Here is a 21,745-nt window from a genome sequence, read left to right as displayed (position 1 = left end):
CCTCTGTCCTGGAAAATGTTATGTTTAGTGGTTAAAACACACATCTCAGCAAAGAAGGAGCTATATTTTTTAAACCATCCAAATAAAGAAGTGTATGAAATTGAATCTTACAGTGGTAAGGAAGATGGCCAACTCTACAAGCAGTTGCTGCATGCTCAGTAAAACAAATATTGGCATGTGCATCCAGTAGCATTCTTCCCTCCCTTCCCCCCCCCACACCCCCCTTTTCTGAAGAAAACTGGGGTTAAGCATAAAATAGCACTCAGTTATTCAGTGCACTTAAAAAATGCTGCATTTCTAGGTATATCTACAATTGCAATTTCAAATGCCTGAGGGACTGGAACTTTGAAGGCAGAGTTGGAGTTTAAAGATTTCTAAAGATGGGAAGCACTGAAATATCTTTCTGAAATATCTTTTCTTTTTCTTGTATCTTATTTCTTACAGAAGTAACCCTACCAACAACTTATTTTAAAAGAGGCCATTACTAATCCTCAATCATTTTTCTTTCTGTGCAAATATCTTCACTGTGGCTTTCATAACTATCACTCAGATGCTTTCAGCATTCACTGGTTAATAAAAGCAAGAAAAAATATACTGGAAATCATCTGATTAATTAATACATTTAACTTTAATGATAGGCAACACCACTTATTTAGATTACACAGATTAATTCAGCACTTTTCAACTACTTCAAGTCACCCACTTAAATAAGGCTAAATACAGTTCATCTCAGTTAGCGTCTCTAGCAGCAGGAATAGCTGCTAAGAACTGTTTAATTTTTGATCAGCAAGAATCACCTTAATGAAACTAAATTAACTCAGAAAGAAAATTATCACAGCCTTCCTGTAAAGAAAAATGATACATTATTTAATCTATGTGAAATAAAACAGAAAAATAATGGAGTTCTAGAGCAAAGTCTGTCATGTTTGTGCAATGTCTGCTATAGTTACAGGTACAAGGAAACTGGTACTTCATCTAACAGCTCAGTTGATCTACTAAGTAGCTGCAGTCAGCAAGTAGACCCTGTACTGGAAGTGTGACCAGTGAAATCTTTCAGCTATGCATTCTTTGAAACTACACTGCTTTCTCAAAAACTCTGCTGCTAAACACAGGCACTGCTAAAGAAGAAATAACATTCAAAAGTTCCTAGCTGAAATGTGGTACAAAAATACATGAGAGAACTTAGTTTGCTGCAGTATTTCTTGCATCCAAAAAGGAAAAATCAAGGAAAATCATGTTTTAAACTTTTTTTAATTGATTAAAAATGTTTGCAACAAACACAGGCCAAAATGCATTCTGCCACTTTTTACAAATCATTTTACATCATTCTACTTTAGGACAACTTAGGAAAAAATAATAATAAAATAAAATAAAAAATATGGTCTTCTTTTCCTAACCTTTTTCAGTTGTTTGATGAAACACAGAGAGGCCTTGCCACTCATCTCAGGACTTAAGCCAAGTTACGTAAGGGATCATTTGCCCTCCTCTTTCCCAAATAAAAAAAATAATTTTATTTCTGGAAATAGGTATGTAATCCTTGTTTTACTACTATGCAATGGGTGCGCAGCACTGCCTATGATTATGATATTTTGGCAAAAGGTCCACCTTTAAGATCTGTTATGTATGAGCTCATTTTATAAAAAAAACCACTGGTCTGTAAACTCTTCTAAATTTCTTCTGATGTATCACTTTCTAGAAGTTGCCACTGCCTTATCTTTCTCAGTCACAATGAACAGTGTCTTAATCTGGGTTCTGTTTTCTCCACTTGTTTGGATGAAAGCAATGGAAGGTATCTTACCATAAAGCTACTTATCACAGTAAAAGCCTCATTTCAGCATAACACTGAAGGGATTATGATCACAAACCAGAATCAAAGGAGGCACACAAACCAATATGGATGTCTCTGATGGCTTTTAGTAGAACCACAGTCAAGAGCTCCACTCTTGTTTTCAAAACCTCATGGCAATGTTTGTAATAAAGACCAAATCAAGCCTGCAAATGAAAATCATGGCCAAAATTTCTGTTCTGCATGTATACTGGACTTTCTTCTACAAGAAAAAAAAATCTTATGTGACAGAAGGGCATTTACAAGGTTCAGGCATGAAAGAACTTCAGCACAAACAAAAAGCTGTTTCAAAGTTGATCCAGTTCCACTTAAAATGCAAAGAATTCTACCTTGAACTTGTCTTGTATAATAAAAATGTACGTTTGTACTCAGCATGCCTCTTTCTAAGTAAACTGTTTTAAACCTCTCCCTCAAAGCTCAGTTTGTTAAAAGTTTAAGCCCTTTGCTGAAGGCAGTCTCATGTAACTTGAATTTTTGTTTACAGATCAGACATACTTAGCCCAGTTTCCTCAAATGAGTTATAAAGCCTTATCTCAGCAGAATCAGGTGCTCTGTATATTTACACTCTTCATTCATGCTTAAACAGTGCAAGACAGTAAATACTGCCTCAAATAATCTTGCAAATAAATATACAGAATCATTGGGTAGGATTTCAGTCAGGCAAAGACAACATGCCAGATCCTTTTCTCATTTATTGTAATGTCAGTCAGGGGCAATTTCATTCAAAACTGATGCTCAACAGTGGCCTAGAAAATCCAGCATCTACAATGAAAATTAAACAGCATGAATAACTGCAATATACATGCACTTACTTTTCTTCTGAACTGGAGTTTCTCATTCTTAAACAAATTTTGGAACTTTTGGCTGCCTAAGATTTAGTTTAAGTAGCTTATGCAGTTCATAAGTATATGCAGAATGTTGATAAGCAACTTGTTTATATTTGTTTGTGGCCTTGACTCAACCCTAGGTTTTCTCATTCTGTGTCAGTGGTTTCAAAGTGATAAAGGCACAACACCAATGTATCTGAAAACTGAGGTCTGATTAGCTGTTTCCACATTAATATCATTCATAGACAAAGCCTGTGAATTAAACTAGCAGATACAATAGAAAAAGTCAGATCCTTTCAATGAAAGTGTAGCACTAAAAAATTTGCTGAATGCATAACATTACGGCTTCCACACTATCCTCATCCAAGGAACTCAATGACTTAACCTTAGTACAGATGTACTATGAATTTTAAGCCATTTATGTTTCTGAAATGCTCACGTACTGAAATATGTTGACAGAGAACATAGAAACACCATAGAAAAAAACATCAGTCTGGTTTCAGAGCAGAATAACATGGCACAAGCTACATATGGATCAATTAAGGGAATATTTTTACTGTAAATCAAAACCGAAAAAAAAAAGTAATACTGATTTCTCACACAGAGATATTTTCTCTCATACTTGCTCAGGTACACTGAATACTCTTTAGAAAATAAACTATAGTTACCACTGTGAAATATTTTCAAACATCATTTTTAGAAGGAAAAAAAAAAAAAACAAAAAAAAAAAAAACAAAAAAAAAAAACATACTAATACATATTAATAATGACTTGGAAATGTTTATCCAGTGAAATCTAAGTTAGTTGGATTATAAATGTGACACCAAACAGCTTTGCTATCCAGGAGAATCACAGCAAGCAGGCAACTGTGTACAGCTATATCTGCACTCACCTCTCAGTTTAGAACAGAGAAACTTTCTAATGGCCTACAGAGACCAGAAATGAAAGTTCTCTCAGACTGGCTCAGGTGACCAGAATTTTCAGAATCCACAGAACTTTTGTTCAATATCATCAACTTTCAGCACTAACGAATGTGAGCTGGCAATTACAAGATTCCCACTTACAGTAAAGGCAGACACTATCATCTCCACACTCTCACCTCTAAATGAAAGAAGCATCAGCATGACTCCTAGTTTCTCCAGAGGAAGCTCTGACTTATAATAACTTCTAATTTGGTTATTAGAAGGTTATTATCTTTTCTGTCTGCTCTAAGGTTAACAGCTAAGCTTAAGGGATACTTAAAATGCCCAGTACCATAATACTTCCAAATACAGAAAGCAATCCCTTTGTTACTTTTATCAATCAGTAAAGTAAAACACAACTGTCAGAGTCTGCTTAGTCTCAGGAATGAAGAAGAATACGGTTTCCTGGGAGGAAATTGAAAGAGGAAACAGTAGAGGTCAAGTTTTTTCTTGTGTTTTTCTGCCACCTGGTGGTTGCACACAGCACCTCTCTCCCTCTAATTGCTCTACTTCAGACAAGCTGTGAATTCACCTGCTATGAATCATGGTTCCTCTAACACTCCATAAACTCCCTTTTTCACATACTTGAAGGCAATTAATAACCACTTGTATATCACACTGTGACTCCTCACCTTCTAGCCTGAGAGTAATCATAAAGTAGTCATTAGACATTTTAGATATTTACCTGCAATTAATGCCTTTTTCTTCTCACAAAATTGTAGCTCGAAATATTTTATAAAACAGCTGGAAAAATCACTCAGGGGTGTCTTAGCATGTCCAAAAGCTTCCAAGACACAGTTAACCTGCAAGAAAAAAAAAGCAGTGACAAGAGAAGAAACTATTTCAATACACATTGGTGAAATAGGTTTGGGACCAGTAACTGAGAAAACAAGACCACTTTTTAGCTTGAAATTTAACAAATTTCTTGAAAGATTTCTTTTCAGTATAGAAATTAGAGTAAGATAGCTAAAAAGCCCCACCTAAGTGCTGTCAGAATAGTGAGAGCTGTGAATAGATGGGAAAAGATAAGGGCCCAACCTTCAGCTTTGCCCTTATAGGCAGCCTGGATGTAAGTGGCTGGATTCACATGGCCACAGCTGGGAGGATTAACAAGAAGACCAGAGTGTTTGAAGGCATTTATGCTTGAAAAGATACAGTCAGTTCATACTAATAGCCAACCAAAGGAATTTACAAGCTCAATATTATGCCAGAACTGCCCTTGTTTTATCCCAAACCACAACAAGATGGCATAAATTAGTGATTTCAAATGGAATTGCTTCAGCACTATATTCATTAAAAAAGAAAAAAGAAAAAAAACAAATTCAAACAATTTCTTGCATCTCTCATTAATGTATTACTATATGACATCTTCATGGTCACAACAATTATCATTAAAAGAGCATTATCAAAATACTAAATTTAATAAATAATATGGAATATGCCCTCCCTCTTCCATGTTTTCTCCATTAACAGTTTTTTTGTTGTTGAATTTCCTTCAACACCTTTCTCTTTTGTATCCCAAGAAACTGAACACAGTGTGGCCCCAACACACTACTGTTCTGAGCTAACAGTGCCTTGGCGGAGCTGGATGAACCTGCTGGGAAGACATAGGAGGGTAGAGGACTGCAGAGGAACACAGATAGGTAATGCGTGGCTGCAGTCACAGACATTAGCTCTGAAAATCAGACCTTTCAGTGCTATTAATTAAAACAGCTATCGGTGCAGTAGGTGGCAGCAGAAACTAGTGAACTAAATTTTGGTTCCACCTCCTATAGCATTGATATTTAGGGCATATTTGCACAAATTAGGCTAATTCAGCACTTAGTTTGACCAGTGCAGCTTCAGTCACTTTAAAAGGTGCTATGTATGACTGCAGCAAGCAAAATCCAGGTCACTGTGTTCATTCAAGCATTTTAAAAGGCAACTGAAATCACTACAACGTGATTCCCCCTGGATGGGATCTGCTACACCTACCTCCTCTGTCTGAAGCCAGCTATCCCATCTGAGCTATTCACATGGAATCTTTCTACAGACAAAATGCAACTCATTTTTCTTAATGTGGGATGATTCTCTTCTATCTGTATTGATTAAGAGTCACTGTATGCCTAATTCTATACTACTTGACTAAACAATACTAGGACTCTAACCTCTATGGCATGTAACATGGTAGGGTTCACATTTGCATGTCTTTCATTTGCAAAGCAGAGCAGACATAGCATTGTGAATGGTTCCTGGTACATATTGCCAGAGGACCTGGTGGGGATTTAAACTGTGCCAGGAGACAAGTCTCAGCAAAGACAGGACTACTTCCCACACCTTCCAATTCCCACTACTCCCACATTTCTATCCAAAACATACAGTTTTCAGTTTTTTATTCACAGTGTTACAATCATAGAATCATAGAATTACCCAGGTTGGAAAAGACCTTGAAGATCATCAAATTCAACCACAGCTTTAGCATGGAGTCTAATTGACCTGATATGTAAAACAGATTCTCCTGATTTCACAGTGTGCACTGGACATAATTTAGTTCTGCTACTGAAATCAAATATGACTGACCAAACATTTCAGAACTCTTGCCTATTCCATATTTAATACACAAATATCAGGTGTATAACTTCAGTCAGTCCTTGCAGATCTTCCATAACTTCCCAATTTCTGTTTCTCCCATTCTTGGATGGGACAAAGACCACTACAACCACACAGAGAAATTTATTTATTTACTATAGGCAGTCAATACATTTTAGGAGGCTGCACCTTACCATACTATATTTCCTATTCACTGAAACACTGCTTTCCAAAATAACTAAAATATACAGAAACAAAACTGGACTCCACTTTTTAGTTTCCACTCATCATTATCAGTATGAACTTAATCCTGCTTCCATTCAGATCAAGGAAGGAAAGAAACCTCCTTTGACATGAAATGTAGTGATAAACCCTTTACAAACCTCTGCACAGCAGATGCCTTTCTCTTTGCTGTTCAAATGACTTTGCATATAAAGAAAACAGATTTTTGCCTTGTTCTACTCAAGTGTTCAGAATGCTACTTACATGTTTAATCTTTGTATCAAAAGTACTTCTGCTGGAGCTAGATCTGCAAGTGAGGTGCTTCACTATTTGTTTGCAGGCTTCAGTTTTCCCAGAGCCACTTTCTCCACTGTAAAATGACACATAAAGAAAGAGAGGGGAGAATCGTTGGTTATTTTCACATCTGAGATATATTTACGCTTTCTACTACTTGTGATGGAGTGGATTTAAGATATCTCAGTCAAAGACTCATTTGAAATAACAGAAGGTTTATGGATGGCAAATACTCAATAATAAGAACATACGAGATACATTGGCTTACTATATAACACTGCTTCTCAAAGCTATCTATCTATACTATCCCGTACCACAGGCCAAGCCAACCAAATCTAAGCCATTTTGAAGGTATTTACAGCAAAGTTTTTATCTCTTCCTTTATCATCTGACCAGCAAAGGAATCTACTTACACTGCCTGGTTCTTTGAAGATTGGGAAACATTACTGTGTTAATCTCACGAGTCAGAGAGAAAAGAAAGTAAAGCATTTGGAAGAAGGGAAAGGAAATAAAAAGGAAGAAAAAAGAAAATAAATTTAAAAAAATATTTAAGAATTAGCTAGCACAGAGCTAACACTCAACCTCTTCTCCATAATGTGGAATATACATTCCAAACAAGAAGAATTCCTGAAATACAAAATGAAGAAAACAAGGTAATATGCAATTTGATCAATGAAGCTGGGAAGTTAAAACAAAAAACAAAAAACAAAAAAAGCAAAAAAACAGGAAAGTGAAGGAATAGGGGATGGAATTAAACTGTGGTGCAGTGTAAGCAAGAAGACAGAAACGATGAAGTCAGTGAAGCCCAATTAAGGAACGTCTCAGATGCACTGTAAGTTGTTATATTGTAACTGAACCAAACAAAATGTAATTTGATGATCCTCCTTTATTTACCTTCTTGATCATGTTTTATAGGCTGTTTCTACTACAGCCAGTTAGAGTACAATGACCATGCAGGTTGGTCAGCAGCTAAGCTGATTTTTGAAAATGAGAACGCAGCAAAATATCTTATCAGCCTGGCCACTGCCCTATGTATAAGAATCCCATTTCAAATGAAAAAACAATTAAGGGATTTGTCATTACTACATGCGATATATCAAGCTGCTTTTAAGTATGTCCTCCTTCAGTAACAAGCTGGAGGCTGACCCCAGACTTCAAACTCCTGCTGATATCTGTGGGAGGTTTGTAGTCCAAGGTTTGCCACCTGGATATCTGATATGCAAAGCCTTCAAATAATAGGTCACAAAGCCATATTTAAACCAGTTCTTAAAAAAAATCACTTGAAATCAAGGTCACCACCACAGTGAATGTGAAAATAGCATCCCTACAGGATTGACTGGATGCTCCATAAGTACACTATATGTTGCTAAAATCTTCAGCTTCTGACTCCCTACAACAATTCATTTCATGTTGGATTATATTTGATGTCACACTCAAGCATGGTTTCCCTCTCTGAATGTTAGCTGTATAAAGAAGTAGCATTAGTTTTCTGCCTTTATAATGGCTGTGTCCAAATTCCGTGTTCTTTTATACTGTCACCAGTAACAGGAGAAGAAAAAAGTGGAACAAGGGCATTAGTCCTGTGATGCTCCTGCCCTAGAGACATTTCATACTCTTGCACATTAGAGACCTTATGCCTGTACTATGAAGAAGGTCAATGAGCTTGCAGACAGGTATCAATATATCTATCTTGAATTACACCCCCTACTGCTCACTTACATGAGCCAGTCCTCTGACACCTGGGTGCCATGATAGGAAACAATTTTATCCCTCCACACTACACTTGGTCCAAAATCACAGCTGCATCAGCAAGATTGGCAACAGTGGTTCATTGATTATTTCAGCTTATAAGGAATTTCTTTGCACTTAAAACATCTCAGAAATTTAGCAATCACAGCTACACGCGATGTCACTAAGAACAAGTGCTCGTTGGTTTGAAAATCAAATTTCTAACACCCCACACCTTGTCCAATGCATACTGCCCTTTATATCCATCGGTAGATATCTATATGATTCTGATATTCACATTATTTATTTCTGAATTAAGATAGATTCCTTAACTGGATCATTACTGTTTGGTAAAGGTCAATTCCAATGCAAATTAATCATATAAATCACGTGTTCAGGGGAAACTGTGACAAAATATAGAAGGAAGGAGCAACCTGTCACTTCAGATTACAGAACTGGCAGGGTTTTTACTCGCCCTGTTTCATTTACAGTTCTGACCAATTCTGCAGTAATATTCACAATAAATAAGGACTCCTCTTGTGCTACTTGGATTACAATCTGAAATGCTGGTAAACTTCCAACAGAATTTGTTTCGTATAAGATTCCTAACAGTTTTAAAGGAAGATTCAGATCAGACACACTTGCTACACTGTATGAACTTCTGACTCCAGGCCCTCAACATTCCACTCTCAAGCATGTATATTATTAATACAAATTCCCACTCTGATAGCAGTGTGTATCCAGGGAAAAGAGAGAAACCTTTTGGAAGACCAGGATAATTTCTTCTCAGCTTGCATGGTACCACAGCAAGACACCAGGTTCTGCTCCATGACTGAGGTTCCTAGTCTTGAAATATAAATGTACGAGGAACACTGCTAAGGATAAAATAACTAAATAACACCACATGGTGTTAGTGGGAAATTATATTTGTAAAGTAAACTAAACTGAAAAGTGTATTTCTAAACAACTTAATATGATAAATAAGATGATCAAACTCTACTGCCACAGCTTACTGTAATTACAATACACTGAATTAGAATTACAGAGTATTAACCTGAACAGAATACATGTGGCAATGCTAACCTGGGGAAATCAATGCTGTCAAGTCACCCCACTTTAAAAGATGAAGATGTCTCTTAGTCCCAGATTACTGGGCTTATGAATGTGGTTTATTTCAGAATAAAATCATTGGATATTGACATTCCTGTCTCCTAACTTTGATACAATTACAACAATTCTTTATATATATTCCTTAAAGCTTGTTGTTCTTTTTTAAATCATTGAGTTAGCCATTAGCATTCCATAAAATACTGGCTTGATCGACTAAATATCCTTAGCTTTTAACAAGCTTATAAACTCTGCCTAGACTTCCTAGACAGCACTGACTTATCCTGTTGGTGGTTAATGCATTTTCCTATCCTGTATGGCAGGAACAAAATCCAGTCAGAAGCAAGTTATGAAAAGACTATCCACTGACTTAAAGCATAACATATCTTTATTTGATAATATTCATAAAAAGTATATTCACAGCTAGCTCTTGGTGCTAAGTATACATCAATGGCATAGGCTTACTATGAACTAAAAGTAATTATGTATAATTGGTAGTAAACTCTTCAGTAGTTTGGACATATCTTTTTCTATTGTAAAATACTTGAGTTCAGAGAGTGGTCATTTGTGAAGAGTCCAAATAGTAATAATGATAATAGGATTTTTTAACACTGCAGCCCCATGGAGGAAGTCAAGAGTAAATCTTCAGAATACAAGCAAATAAGTAAGTAGAAAGACACAAAGAAGACGGGTAGAAAAACTGACAGCTAGATACGAAGTGTCCTAACCTCTTAAAATGGATCTCTTACAGGATAGTAACTATGAGCAGCACCACATACAGTAAGTATAACTGCTTGGATATGAATATCAAGTTCACTCATTGATGTGAATAAGCACTGATTTAAGCAAGTTCATTGTAAGGGACGTGGATGAAGAGATGCCAAACTCCTGGTTCAGTCAGGATTAAACACGAAACAAATACCACTGTGAGACTGTCCAGAAACCATAATGCTATTCTGAACACACACACACGGACTGAAAATTTAAGTAGTACTTGACGTCTAGCAATGGTTTCAGGATGATAGCTTTGGACATGGCTCTATTTCAGTCAACTTCAGGAGTCTTTACCTCTAATCATTATCATCCCTTGTAAAAACATGGCAGGCAAAAATGACTAGACTAAGAAAAACAGTATCATTAAGGGCTATGTGCTGTGTGCAGAATTCATTAGCACACATGGTATGTGTGCAATAAAAGAGTAATTCATGAATCATTAACAACGGCCACTAAATTGATGGAAAGTTTCTTCTTGTAATTAAGCTTTGGCAGGAAAAAAAAAAAAAAAATTGACAAACATTACTAATAGAAAATAAACTATATCTCTCCAGAATAGAGAAGCTTGATGAAGATAACAGGACTAACATGTATAAGGGCATATTTTCTCAAACTCTTTCCAGTCTTATATAGAAGAGAGTGAGTGGGTAACTGGATATACTGAAAAAAATAGTTTCCTATAAAGATATATATATATATATATTTTTTTTTTTTTTCTTAAAAACAGACTATGAATTTTCAGTAAAGTTTCAGGAGACAGTTATAGACACTGCTGTCACTTATGTGGTAGCTTATATTTAAACCAGACATTTTGAGAACTGCATGTGAAAATAATACATTAACATTGGCATGATACTAATTCTCACTGATCCATATCACATCATAACAACATAACATGTACATTAAAATAGCTGATTCAACTCACAATAAAAGTAAAGCATCATGTTGACAAACTCTAGTAGCAAGTTACAAATACTTGTACTTTACAATAATACATATACAATAATACATTAGGTATCATTATATATCATCAGAAGAAAAGTATACCTAAAAATCAATATACATTAGGAGTTTATTCATATTTGCATCATTTCATTTGCATCTGATTGCAATAGAAGAAAACAGTATCATCTCAGTGAGCACCTTCCTGACTACTTGTATGCCAAAAATGGTATCTCTTGCAATTACCAATGGAACTTCATTCTGAGTTTTGTGCATATCCACAGGAATAATCAATGTTCACTGGATTTACTGCTAATAGGTTGGATGTTAGGAGGAAGTTCTTTACTAGGAGAGTGGTGAGGTCCTGGAACAGGCTGCCCTGGTAGGTTGTGGATGCCCCGTCCTTGGAGGTGTTCAAGGCCAGGTTGGATGTGGCCCTGGGCAACCCGATCTAGTAAACATGGAAGTTTGGTGGCCCTGCCAGGCAGGGGGGTTGGAATTTCATGATCCTTGAGATCCTTTCCAACCCAGGCCATTCTGTGTGATTCTGTGTGAATAAAACCAAACAAATCTAGCATCCTTCTGATTCAGTGTGGCTATTCTCCTATGTGGCATTATATGAACTATTTAGACTAAGCCAAAACCCACTACCAAAACTAGTGGGCCCTGATGGTCCTGCTGTACACTTAATGTATGAACTTCAAATGCTGACACAAATCCATATCCACACAAACGGAATCCAATAAAACTATATATATACAATCATAGTTAAGTGTTCATTGTAATTGTTGTAACTTGACAACAGTATAGTTAGCAATTCCTGTTAACTACCTCTAGACTTACAAGTAGTTCAAGAGCAATTGTAAGTTCTCTCAAATAGTTCAGCTTTATGACTGAGCAACTACATCAAATTTGCCACACTCCTTGCTTTCAGGTAAGTTGATGGAAGAAGAGGGAAGGCAACAGATTAACAGCCACAGGGAGCCAAGAGCATTCAAATTTTCACAATAATAGAAGCAGCACATTTGGATGAACCTCTGTTTTACTGGAGATTTTTAATACTTTTATTTAGTCTTGATTATATTTATCATTGGAATAACACTGTAAATTACATAAAGTGCCCTTCATTGGAGATAGAGGGCTAAATCCCTCTTGTGTCCAGTTTTGGGCACCTCAGCACAAGAAGGACATGGAGGTACTGGAGCAGGTCCAGAGAAGGGCGACGAGGCTCGTTAAGGGCTTGGAGAATCAGCCCTATGAGGAGAGACTAAGGAAGCTGGGGCTGTTTAGTCTGAGGAAGAGGAGGCTGAGGGGAGACCTTATTGCCGTCTTCCAGTACCTGAAAGGTTCTTACAGTGAGAGTGGGGCAGGTCTCTTCTCACTACTGACTTGTGACAGGACGAGGGGAAATGGCCTCAAGTTGCACCAGGGCAAGTTTAGGTTGGATATTAGAAATAACTTCTTTACAGAAAGGGTGGTTAGGTACTGGAATAGGCTCCCCAAGGAGGTGGTTGAATCGCCATCCCTGGATGTGTTTAAGAGCCGTTTGGATGTGGTACTCAGGGATATGATTTAGCAGAGGTTTGTTGTTGTGGTATTGTTTTGTGGTTGTTTTTTAAGAGATAGGCTACTGGTTAGGCTGCGGTTGGACTTGATGATCTTCAAGGTCTTTTCCAACCTGAGTAATTCTATGATTCTAAATAGCAAGCTTCCTCTGCCTCACAGTGGAAGCTCCGATACAGGCACATCAACTCAGAGGTTTACAATTTTGTAAAGGACTTCTCTTTTTATATTCATTAGATAGTATTTCTAATTCCTTTCCAGGTAATGTTAGCAATACACACAATGGTTTTGAATTACTTATAATTAATTCTTTGTTTGTAATTAGATCCAGTTAGATGGAGTGGCAAGTTCCCAAGAATATTTATGAACTTGAGATGTAATTAAACCTTTTTCAGTTCTATTCTGCTCTAATGTATGATACAGAAATCAGTACACAGAAATAGATCAGTTGGAGGAAAAAATAAAATAGAAATCTTAGGTACTGAGCGCCCTGGGGGAAGCAGCTGAAAGGCAAAAGTAGTAAAACAGTTAATAGAAAGATAAAATTTCACCTGAGGATAAAGCACTGGGGACGCTGCTCCTGGAACAGCATGTGGTAAGCTCTTTCAGCACAGGAAAATATATGAGGGGGAAGTGTGGAACACAGTTTTCCAGAGTTGCTTAAATAAAGCTGGGTGACCTGAAAAAATGTTGTAAATGAACACAATCAATATATTTCAAATTGTGTTTCATCCCTCCCACGCTCCTCACTCCCACTTCCTTGATACCAGGTCTTTGTAAAGCTCTCCATATGCGTAATGAAGAGAATCTCTGTACATGTACATAGTACTCCTGAAGTACCATATGGTACCTGTAAAGAGTTTAACTAAAAAAAAAAAACAGAGCTGAAAGTATAAAAGTGCTAATTAAGATACAAAATTAAACACAACTATGGCACTACACAGTGATGCTTTTTAAACTGAGTAGAACAAAATGATCTGAAAAAACCTTCACACTCTCACTGCCACCACATAATGACTGCAAGGTTAGATGTTTTACTAATGAACTTAAAGAATACATGCATTTGCTCTACTCTGGCAATTAAACTCCACACAAATGTGACACAAGATGACCACAAGTAATCACTGTTTCTACAAAGAGTTACTATGTCATCACAAAAACGGGTGTTTCTTATATTTCTAGTAGTGCTACTGTAGTAGTAAAGAGTAAAATGTGTTAATGCTACCATCTAACTACTGTATCGAATGAAGTAAAGTATATTAATGCATGACACTATTTTATCTCAGTGTGAAAAACTGATGACAAGATGATTTGTTCTAGTAGTCTATTCAAACTAAGAGTGGAAGGTCAGCATAAATTTACCAAGTTATGACAAATGGATATAAAAGGAAGAAAATCTCAGATGTTGTTATTGTTTTTATTGATTAATATGCATGATCATTTTTTCATGGCTTCATCCTGTACTTAAAAATTATGATCTGGCCAATATATTTGAATTTTCTTTTCCTTTACAGCTCTTTTTTGGTGCATAGCCTCATTGCTTATCTAAAGGAAAATACACAGTGACAGGAAAAATACCTACGGCTTACGGATGATTTCCATTTATAGAAACTAAATTTAGACTTCATACTTGGAATCTGATACTACCATTAGACGTCACAGATCTATTGATACACACAAAGCCTCATGATGCAGCAAGCAGCCACAGATTAATTTGCTTACCAAATTCTGAGTGATTTATAATCCTTGTAAAACTAAATAAATATATTTGAATGTATCTAATATAGCAAGGGACCTGAATTCATTGCAATAACAAGAAAATAATGAGTGTGGGATGGGAATTAAAAATGCAAAAACAACAGTCATGCACACACTGTCTCTGGAATGTCTCACTGAGGAGGAAGCAGAGATCAACCCATCTATAATTTCAGCATTCATACCAATCTACAGAGTCTACTTAATTTAGTACTGATGTCCACATACTGACATGACATACTCCTTGTAAGTAACTAGTAAGGTAAAGTGAATAAGTGAAAAACAAGAAAGCTAAGGGTCCCAGCAAAGAAAAAGAAACTTCTGAAACACTTCTTAAGCAGCTCTATGCAGCTGACAGTGCACACACACAGACTCATGTTTTCCCCTACGCTACCTGTGCCCAATACACACCAGACCTGTGCAACTGCCCCAGCACAGCCTAAGCTCACACCAAGCACTCTGCATTCCTTGCCTATACTGAATGGCCTGGTATGGAGCTCAGGCAGAAAGTCTGAGCCTTCCAGCACCTCTCAAGGTTGGGTTGTCATCTTTGCAACTGCATTTTTAGCAAGCTTTGAACCCAAACAACCATAGCATGAAGCATGGTTGTCTCTTCCTGCAAGTTTGGAAGTAGCAGAAGTCATCAATGTCATATCGTACATCAGGAGCCACATTTTTACAATTGTGCATGCAAGAACTCATAAAACATTAGCAAGTGGCTGTTATACAAATAAGACAAAGATAACAAAAATAGTATTATCATGGAAGAAATTTAAATTTTTTTGCTAATTATTTAAACTAAGATGCTCCCAACATAAGAAACAGCATTTATGTCAGTTAATTACAGAAATTGGGCCTGTTAATTAATTATACAAATCCACTGAATTCTCTCCACAGTATATCATTTTAAAGACAGAATACTTACCATGGTGGAATAGATGGGAAGTTCTTTAAATGGGTTAACAAGCAGCAATTTATCACCAATGTAGGTCTGAAAAAAAAAAGAAAAAAAAAAAAAAAAAAAAAAAAAAAAAAAAAAAAAAAAAGGAAGTGAGACATATCACACAATTGCTCTGTTAAGAAATGAATTAATTCTTAAGGATTCCAATGTTTTTCTTCCAGAAAAGACTTTTCACAAAGCATCTTAAATCCAGTTATCAATACATTAAACATAATTTGAGAATTCTGTGCTTTCAAGTTCTTGTTAAGCTGAGATCTAAATTTACAATTTAGATGGCATTAATTATTCTTTTTGTAATAAAACAGTTATTTGTCATGGAAAATTATGCACAGAAGAAATGCACTGCATAAATCATTGTTATATTATTTGAAAGTTACTTTGTAACTCACCATTTGTTAAATTACAAAAATGTGACATGGCTAACACATAAACAAGTTCCTCAAGCAAATTCGTGGGTTCAATGACAGAATTTAGAAATGTTATATTCATTACACAGAACTGATACTTCAGAATAGGTTTCTTGTGGGATAAGAGAGCAATGGATACATATATTAGAAGTTACATGTGCACATGAATATGCACAAGCATATGAAAAAAAGAGATATCCTGGCTATATTAAAAGTAGAAGCAAATCATCCACTGATTGCAAAGGTTCTGAGATTTCACTAACTCATGTTCAAAAACTCATATTTGAAAGATGTACTTAGGTAGAAGGCTGTAGGTCACCCTTGCTGCTATACTTCTCACTCCATTTAAGCAGCTGTTGTATCACACTCTTACAATGCAAAAATTTCAGATCCATGTCTCCAAAGAAGTGTGACAGTAAGCTATTGTAGGAACAGTCACAATTATGCTGCCTTTTACAAAATGAAATATTTTTATTTTGGGAGAAGGAAAATATTGCCTTCTGTAAAAAATATACTTTTTCTCCTTCTGAAATGAAGTTGTTTATTTCCTGTCTCTTCTCAAACTTAACTTCAGAGCTGGGTTTTCCTGTGGAACAGAACTTTATTACACACCTAGAAACATGAAATAAGAAGTCTTTGATGTTAAGGAGAATTTCCGTGTTTCATATTAATATGCCACTCAACTGTTCGATACATAAGAAATAAGTTAAGAGTAAGATAAAGATAGGAACAGAAACAGAAAAGTTTTCAAGTGTGGATTTTTCTACAGATGTACAACTGCATGCCTCCCATACTTAATATAACATTGTCCAGAAAATTTGCATTACTATTTTTTTGTTTAGTATCTACATGATTTAGAATATAAAGAATGATTTATTTGATACAGGAAGAGATTATGAGTAATTAAAACTCCTATGATTGTGTCTTAATTTTTTTCCTATATTTCCAGAGATCATATGCTCTTTTAAATTTAAGTTAGCATAATGTTATAAGATGGAATGATCTTCCAGCAGTTTAAGAGGGAAAGATTAAATGTGCCTATCTATTTTTTTCAGTACAGATGTTCAGTGAAATAAACACAGTGTTTTTATCTGAGCCTATTTAAGCACTATTCCACTTTTAATTTCAGGTTTTCCTGTATAAACTCTAGAAATTGCAGGGCTTGCACACACATATGTTCTCATCCATTCAAATATTAAGCATTGGTCAGGTCACTATCCAATAGTTGTAAAAGTAACCCCACAAGTTTAATCTTATTTTCCCCTGCTGAAGGCTTACTGATGATAAGTTAATAGTAACTCACATATATCTGATTATTATTGAAACGCTTCTGAATCTCATAAAGTAGGCTGCTGTCTGTTAGCTCACTCAGAGAAGCCAAGTCATCATTCGGAGCTGGAGGCATAAGCTTGATCTAGAAAACACAAGTTACACAGAGAAATAAAGCAAATTCTCAACTAATCATTTTGTACTCTGATGTTCTAACATTAAGCATAAGCTTAGGTTACTAGAATTTATGTACAATGCATTAGACAGCTATATGTCACTCCTCCCATACAATTAAATGTTCTTAAGAAAGATAAGTACATCAAAAACAATTAGGAATGATAAGGTGTATAACTCCACGAGTTTGAACACAGACACCTACTTGAGTGCCACTGACTCTCCCTAAACACATACAGATTTCCAGCTCAAGAGGAGTTCACTGAACATTTGTGGATGAAGAAATCAACACTATATAAGGTAAGTGTGTACACATAAACTATTTACTGCCTAATATTTAGCAAATCTCTCACATTACTTCACAACATAAAGGATTTAAAATTCTATCATAATTCAGTAGAATAGAAGGAAGTTAATAAAAAGTGGAAATCATATCATTAAGGGGATCAAAACAGATTCAGAAGCAGGTGCAGTAGCCAGAACTGGTGAATTAAATAAGCCTTGTACTTCTGAGATGACAAATACAAGCTCTGCAAGGTAAAGTAAAAAATAAGTAAAGAATAAATAGTAATCAGCAGAATTGGAGACAGAAGAAAAAAAGTCAGTGAGGCGGGGAAATTTGATTAAAGCCAAAATAAACACTGATACATCAAGTGGCATGCTTATAAATTGTGATCTACACTTATAATTCAGCTTAATTCTTTTCTCTACGCTAAAGAAATAAATTTTTGAACATCAAGAGAATACCTACAAACAGAAAATCCCCATGTGAATGGCAACAGAATGATGTGATTTGCTTGTTTTGAGTTTACTAAAATACTCTGCAGTGCTTATTTTCAGTATGGATGATGAAGACATTCAGAAGCAGTGTAATGTCTTGCTCCTGGGACAAGACAACCCTCACTAACAATACAAGCAGAGAGATGAAAGGACTGAATGCAGCTCTGCCAAAAAAAAAAAAAAAAAAAAAAAAAAAAAACCTGGGGGGACAGATAGATGAAAAGCTGAACATGAGCCAGCAATGTGCCCTCACAGCCCAGAAAGCCACCATACCCTGCATCAAAAGAAATGTGGCCAGCAGGTCAAGAGAGGTAATTCTGCCCCTCTCCTCTGTGCTGATGAGGCCTCACCTGGAGTACTGTGTCCAGATGTGGAGCCATCAGTACAGGAGAGACATAGACATGTTGAAGAACATCCAGAGGCAAGCCACAAAAATTATCCAAGTGATAGAATAACTCTCCTAGAAGGACAGGCTAAGAGAGCTGGGGCTGGAGAAAAGAAGGTTCTGAGGTGACCTGATAGTGGTCTTTCAATTGAAGGTTTCAATTTAAAGAGGGTAGATTTAGGTTAGATACAAGGAGAAAGTTTTTTACAGTGAGGGGAGTAGTGAGGCACTGCAATAGGCTGCCCGGAGGAATTGGTGGATACACCATCACTGGAGACTTTCAAGATGTGCCTGGATCAGACTATGGGAAGTCTGATCTAGCTGTGGATGTTCCTGTTCATTACAGGGGAGTTGAACTAGTTGGCCTTTAAGGGTCCCTTTCAACTCTAAAGATTCTATGATTCTTCTGTCACATAGCAGAAAATAGCAATTCTTTTTTTACATTTTTTTCTCCTATTACCATGGCAGTTGGATGTAAGACTGAACAGAAAAAAATAATTCCCTTTGGCATTTTGATGATGTACATTGGGACAGAACAAAATTAACAAAAGAATAGCAAAATCCTTTTAGAGCTTCTTGTAGAGAGACAGCAGATGAATGACAGAATCCTACATCCTCCTTCCCTTACCAACATGCTCACCGAGTTTGCAGAAACCAAATCAACACAGCTAATAAATATGCTCCCTTGAGTCCTATCAAGACACAGATAACTGCTCAGATAACTAGCTCTATTTTTTTATTTTTTTTTTTTTACTTACTTATGATACTAAAATAAGTTTTACATATAAAGATGTGGTACATATGGGTGTACCTTGTGTATCTGCTAGGTGATACTAAAACGATAAAAAGGGTATCAGGGGTTACCATCACAGAGAAAGGAAACATTGCTCCTACTTTTAAGAAATGGAGAAAAGAAGAGTCACAGATCATGCAGATGAGCCTCACATCTGTGTCAGGATGTATCATGAAGTAGATTCTCATGGAAGCTATGCTTGGATACATGTGAGACAGCATATGACAGGCCTTTGACACAGTCCTGCACCACAACCTTATCTCTAAATTGTCCCCATCTACTGCGTCCATCTCAGGCCCCCTCTGGAGTACTGCATACAGACCGGGAGACCCCAGCACAAGAAAGATGTAGAGCTGCTGGAGCAGGTTCAGAGAAGAGCCATGAAGATGATCAAAGGACCAGAGCAATTCTCTTTATGAAAAACAAACAAACAAACAAACAAACAACAAAAACAACAACAAAACAATTGGGAGAGGTAGACTTGTTTAGCTTAGAGAACTAAAACTAAAAGAAGGAAAATTTAGGTTAGATGTTAAGCAGAAATTTTTTACACTGCGAGTAGTGAGGTGCTGGCACAGCTGCCCAGAGAAGCTGTAGTGCTCTATCCCTGGAGGCACTCAAGGCCAGGTTGGATGGGGTCCTGGGCAGCTGAGCTGGTGGGGGACAGCCCTGCCCATGGTAGGGAGTTGGAACTAGATGATCTTTAAGGTTCTTGCCATGAACCTATGATTCTATTAATAATACATAAACAAGAACTATAAGGCAGAGATAAAATATTTTAAGGGATCTAATTTAGAAAAAGATGATATGTAATCTATCCTTCTTTGCTGAATGAGTACAACTAGAAAAAATATCCTTACAGCTGAGAGGAGAAATTGCCAGCTAGACTAAAATTCTGGAAATTATTCATACTGCTTTCTTTGTTTGGCAACACAGACTTTGAAATTACATATGATCAAAGAACAGTTTCAACCTTGGAAAAAGTGAAAGCTAATGAAATCCAAGAAAGACCTAAAATACTGTATAAATGTAGTCATTTGATCACCATCTCATTTACTTCATGCAATAAAAATCTTGCTTTGTGAGAAATAATATTTTGTTAAGGTTCTTTTTCATTATTTTTGCAATTAAAAATACCTGAGGCTACATATAAATCTGAGCTGTTAGCCTTCTCAAAGCCAAAAAAGTTATGGCCTTTCTCTATTAAAAATGCATATTTCAGATGTAATAAGATGAAATTTTTCTCTCTGATCCTCCAATAAAGGCCTAATTTGCATGCCATATTGCCCAAGAATGTATGATATTTCTGACACAAAGCATTGGAAATACCATGCTGATCTATTTCAATAATATATGAACATAAAATCCAAGCAGTGACTCCACATATCCTACTGAAAAATTAAACAGAACATGATTACTTTGAACGCAGTTTGTAATGCAACTGGTAAGAATAAAAGATAGTGAAACTCATTAGAAATTAGTATACCTAAGAGGGAGGGGTACTGGGAAGGGATTGTTCAAAGCTTTCCTTTGGTATCACCACTGAAGAAAAATTTTAGTTTCCAAGTTCTGCTGTCATGTCTTTAAACTGACCTATTGTCAAAAGTGGCACAGAACTATTGAGAGACAGAGTAATGTCTTAAGACCTGCACTGGGACTCAGAAGTGATCCTAAACATCATGGTGCAGGGGTAAGCTTTCAGCATGGAAACCTTTAGTTGACCTTTCTAACCCTGAGGATCAGCTGCTTCTCTAATCAGCTTCTGCATAGGTTTCAACATCAAGCTAAAGTCTAGCCTAGAGATATTGAAAACTTGAATAATTTTAGCAAGGTCTGTACAAAAACAGTGTCAAAGAAAAGCAAGTAAGTATATTCTTCTCCAGCTTCTACTGAACATACAAAAGGCAATATCAGTTTCAGCAAGACTCAGTTAAGCACCTCCCTCTATTTCTGTACAAATGTAATAGGGTTCTTACTAAAACAGTTGGAAGCATTTCTAACATTTCTTCTCTGTTGGATTGACTGTGTTTTATAACAGGAGTGCACAGTCAGCAAGGCCACAATTGGTATGAAATGAAAACAAGATGTAAGCCAAGTGTAAAATGCTTTGTGGTATCTTACAGTGGAAGAGACTGAATAGGGTACTGCACGCTCCATGGGATACCAAAGCTGAGCACTTTCAGAGACAGACTCATAGGACTGACATATGAATTCACTGATTGATCTCATATGATTAACACTACATTCCTTTGAAACATATTCAAGAAGCACTGGAATACGAATGCTTCTGCCAAGGCAGGCACAGTTACTATAAACTGAACATGGTTTAAATGAAATCAGCATTCTGCTCCTTTGTTATGCTTCAAATGCACAGCAAGTGACTTTAAC

The 21,745-nt window shown here is 36.3% G+C and overlaps 1 protein-coding gene across 2 annotated transcripts in view; it reads right to left on the bottom strand.

Moving 5' to 3' along the window:
• MYO16 (myosin XVI) overlaps positions 1–21,745 on the bottom strand; it is a 334,545-nt gene that overhangs the window by 140,496 nt on the left and 172,304 nt on the right. For both annotated transcript variants that reach the window (XM_072342368.1, XM_072342360.1), the window contains exons 11-15: positions 17,260–17,370; positions 15,514–15,579; positions 13,385–13,512; positions 6,690–6,795; positions 4,321–4,438 (exon numbers count right to left, since the gene is read on the bottom strand). In XM_072342368.1, the coding sequence (XP_072198469.1) occupies positions 4,321–4,438; positions 6,690–6,795; positions 13,385–13,512; positions 15,514–15,579; positions 17,260–17,370 (529 nt within the window). The remainder of the gene's footprint in view (positions 1–4,320; positions 4,439–6,689; positions 6,796–13,384; positions 13,513–15,513; positions 15,580–17,259; positions 17,371–21,745) is intronic.

The sequence above is a fragment of the Excalfactoria chinensis genome, chromosome 1 (assembly GCF_039878825.1).
Source record: "Excalfactoria chinensis isolate bCotChi1 chromosome 1, bCotChi1.hap2, whole genome shotgun sequence".
Lineage (NCBI taxonomy): Eukaryota > Metazoa > Chordata > Aves > Galliformes > Phasianidae > Excalfactoria > Excalfactoria chinensis.
Note: the sequence above shows the minus strand (reverse complement) of the source record. Positions and strands in the feature narration are given on the sequence as shown.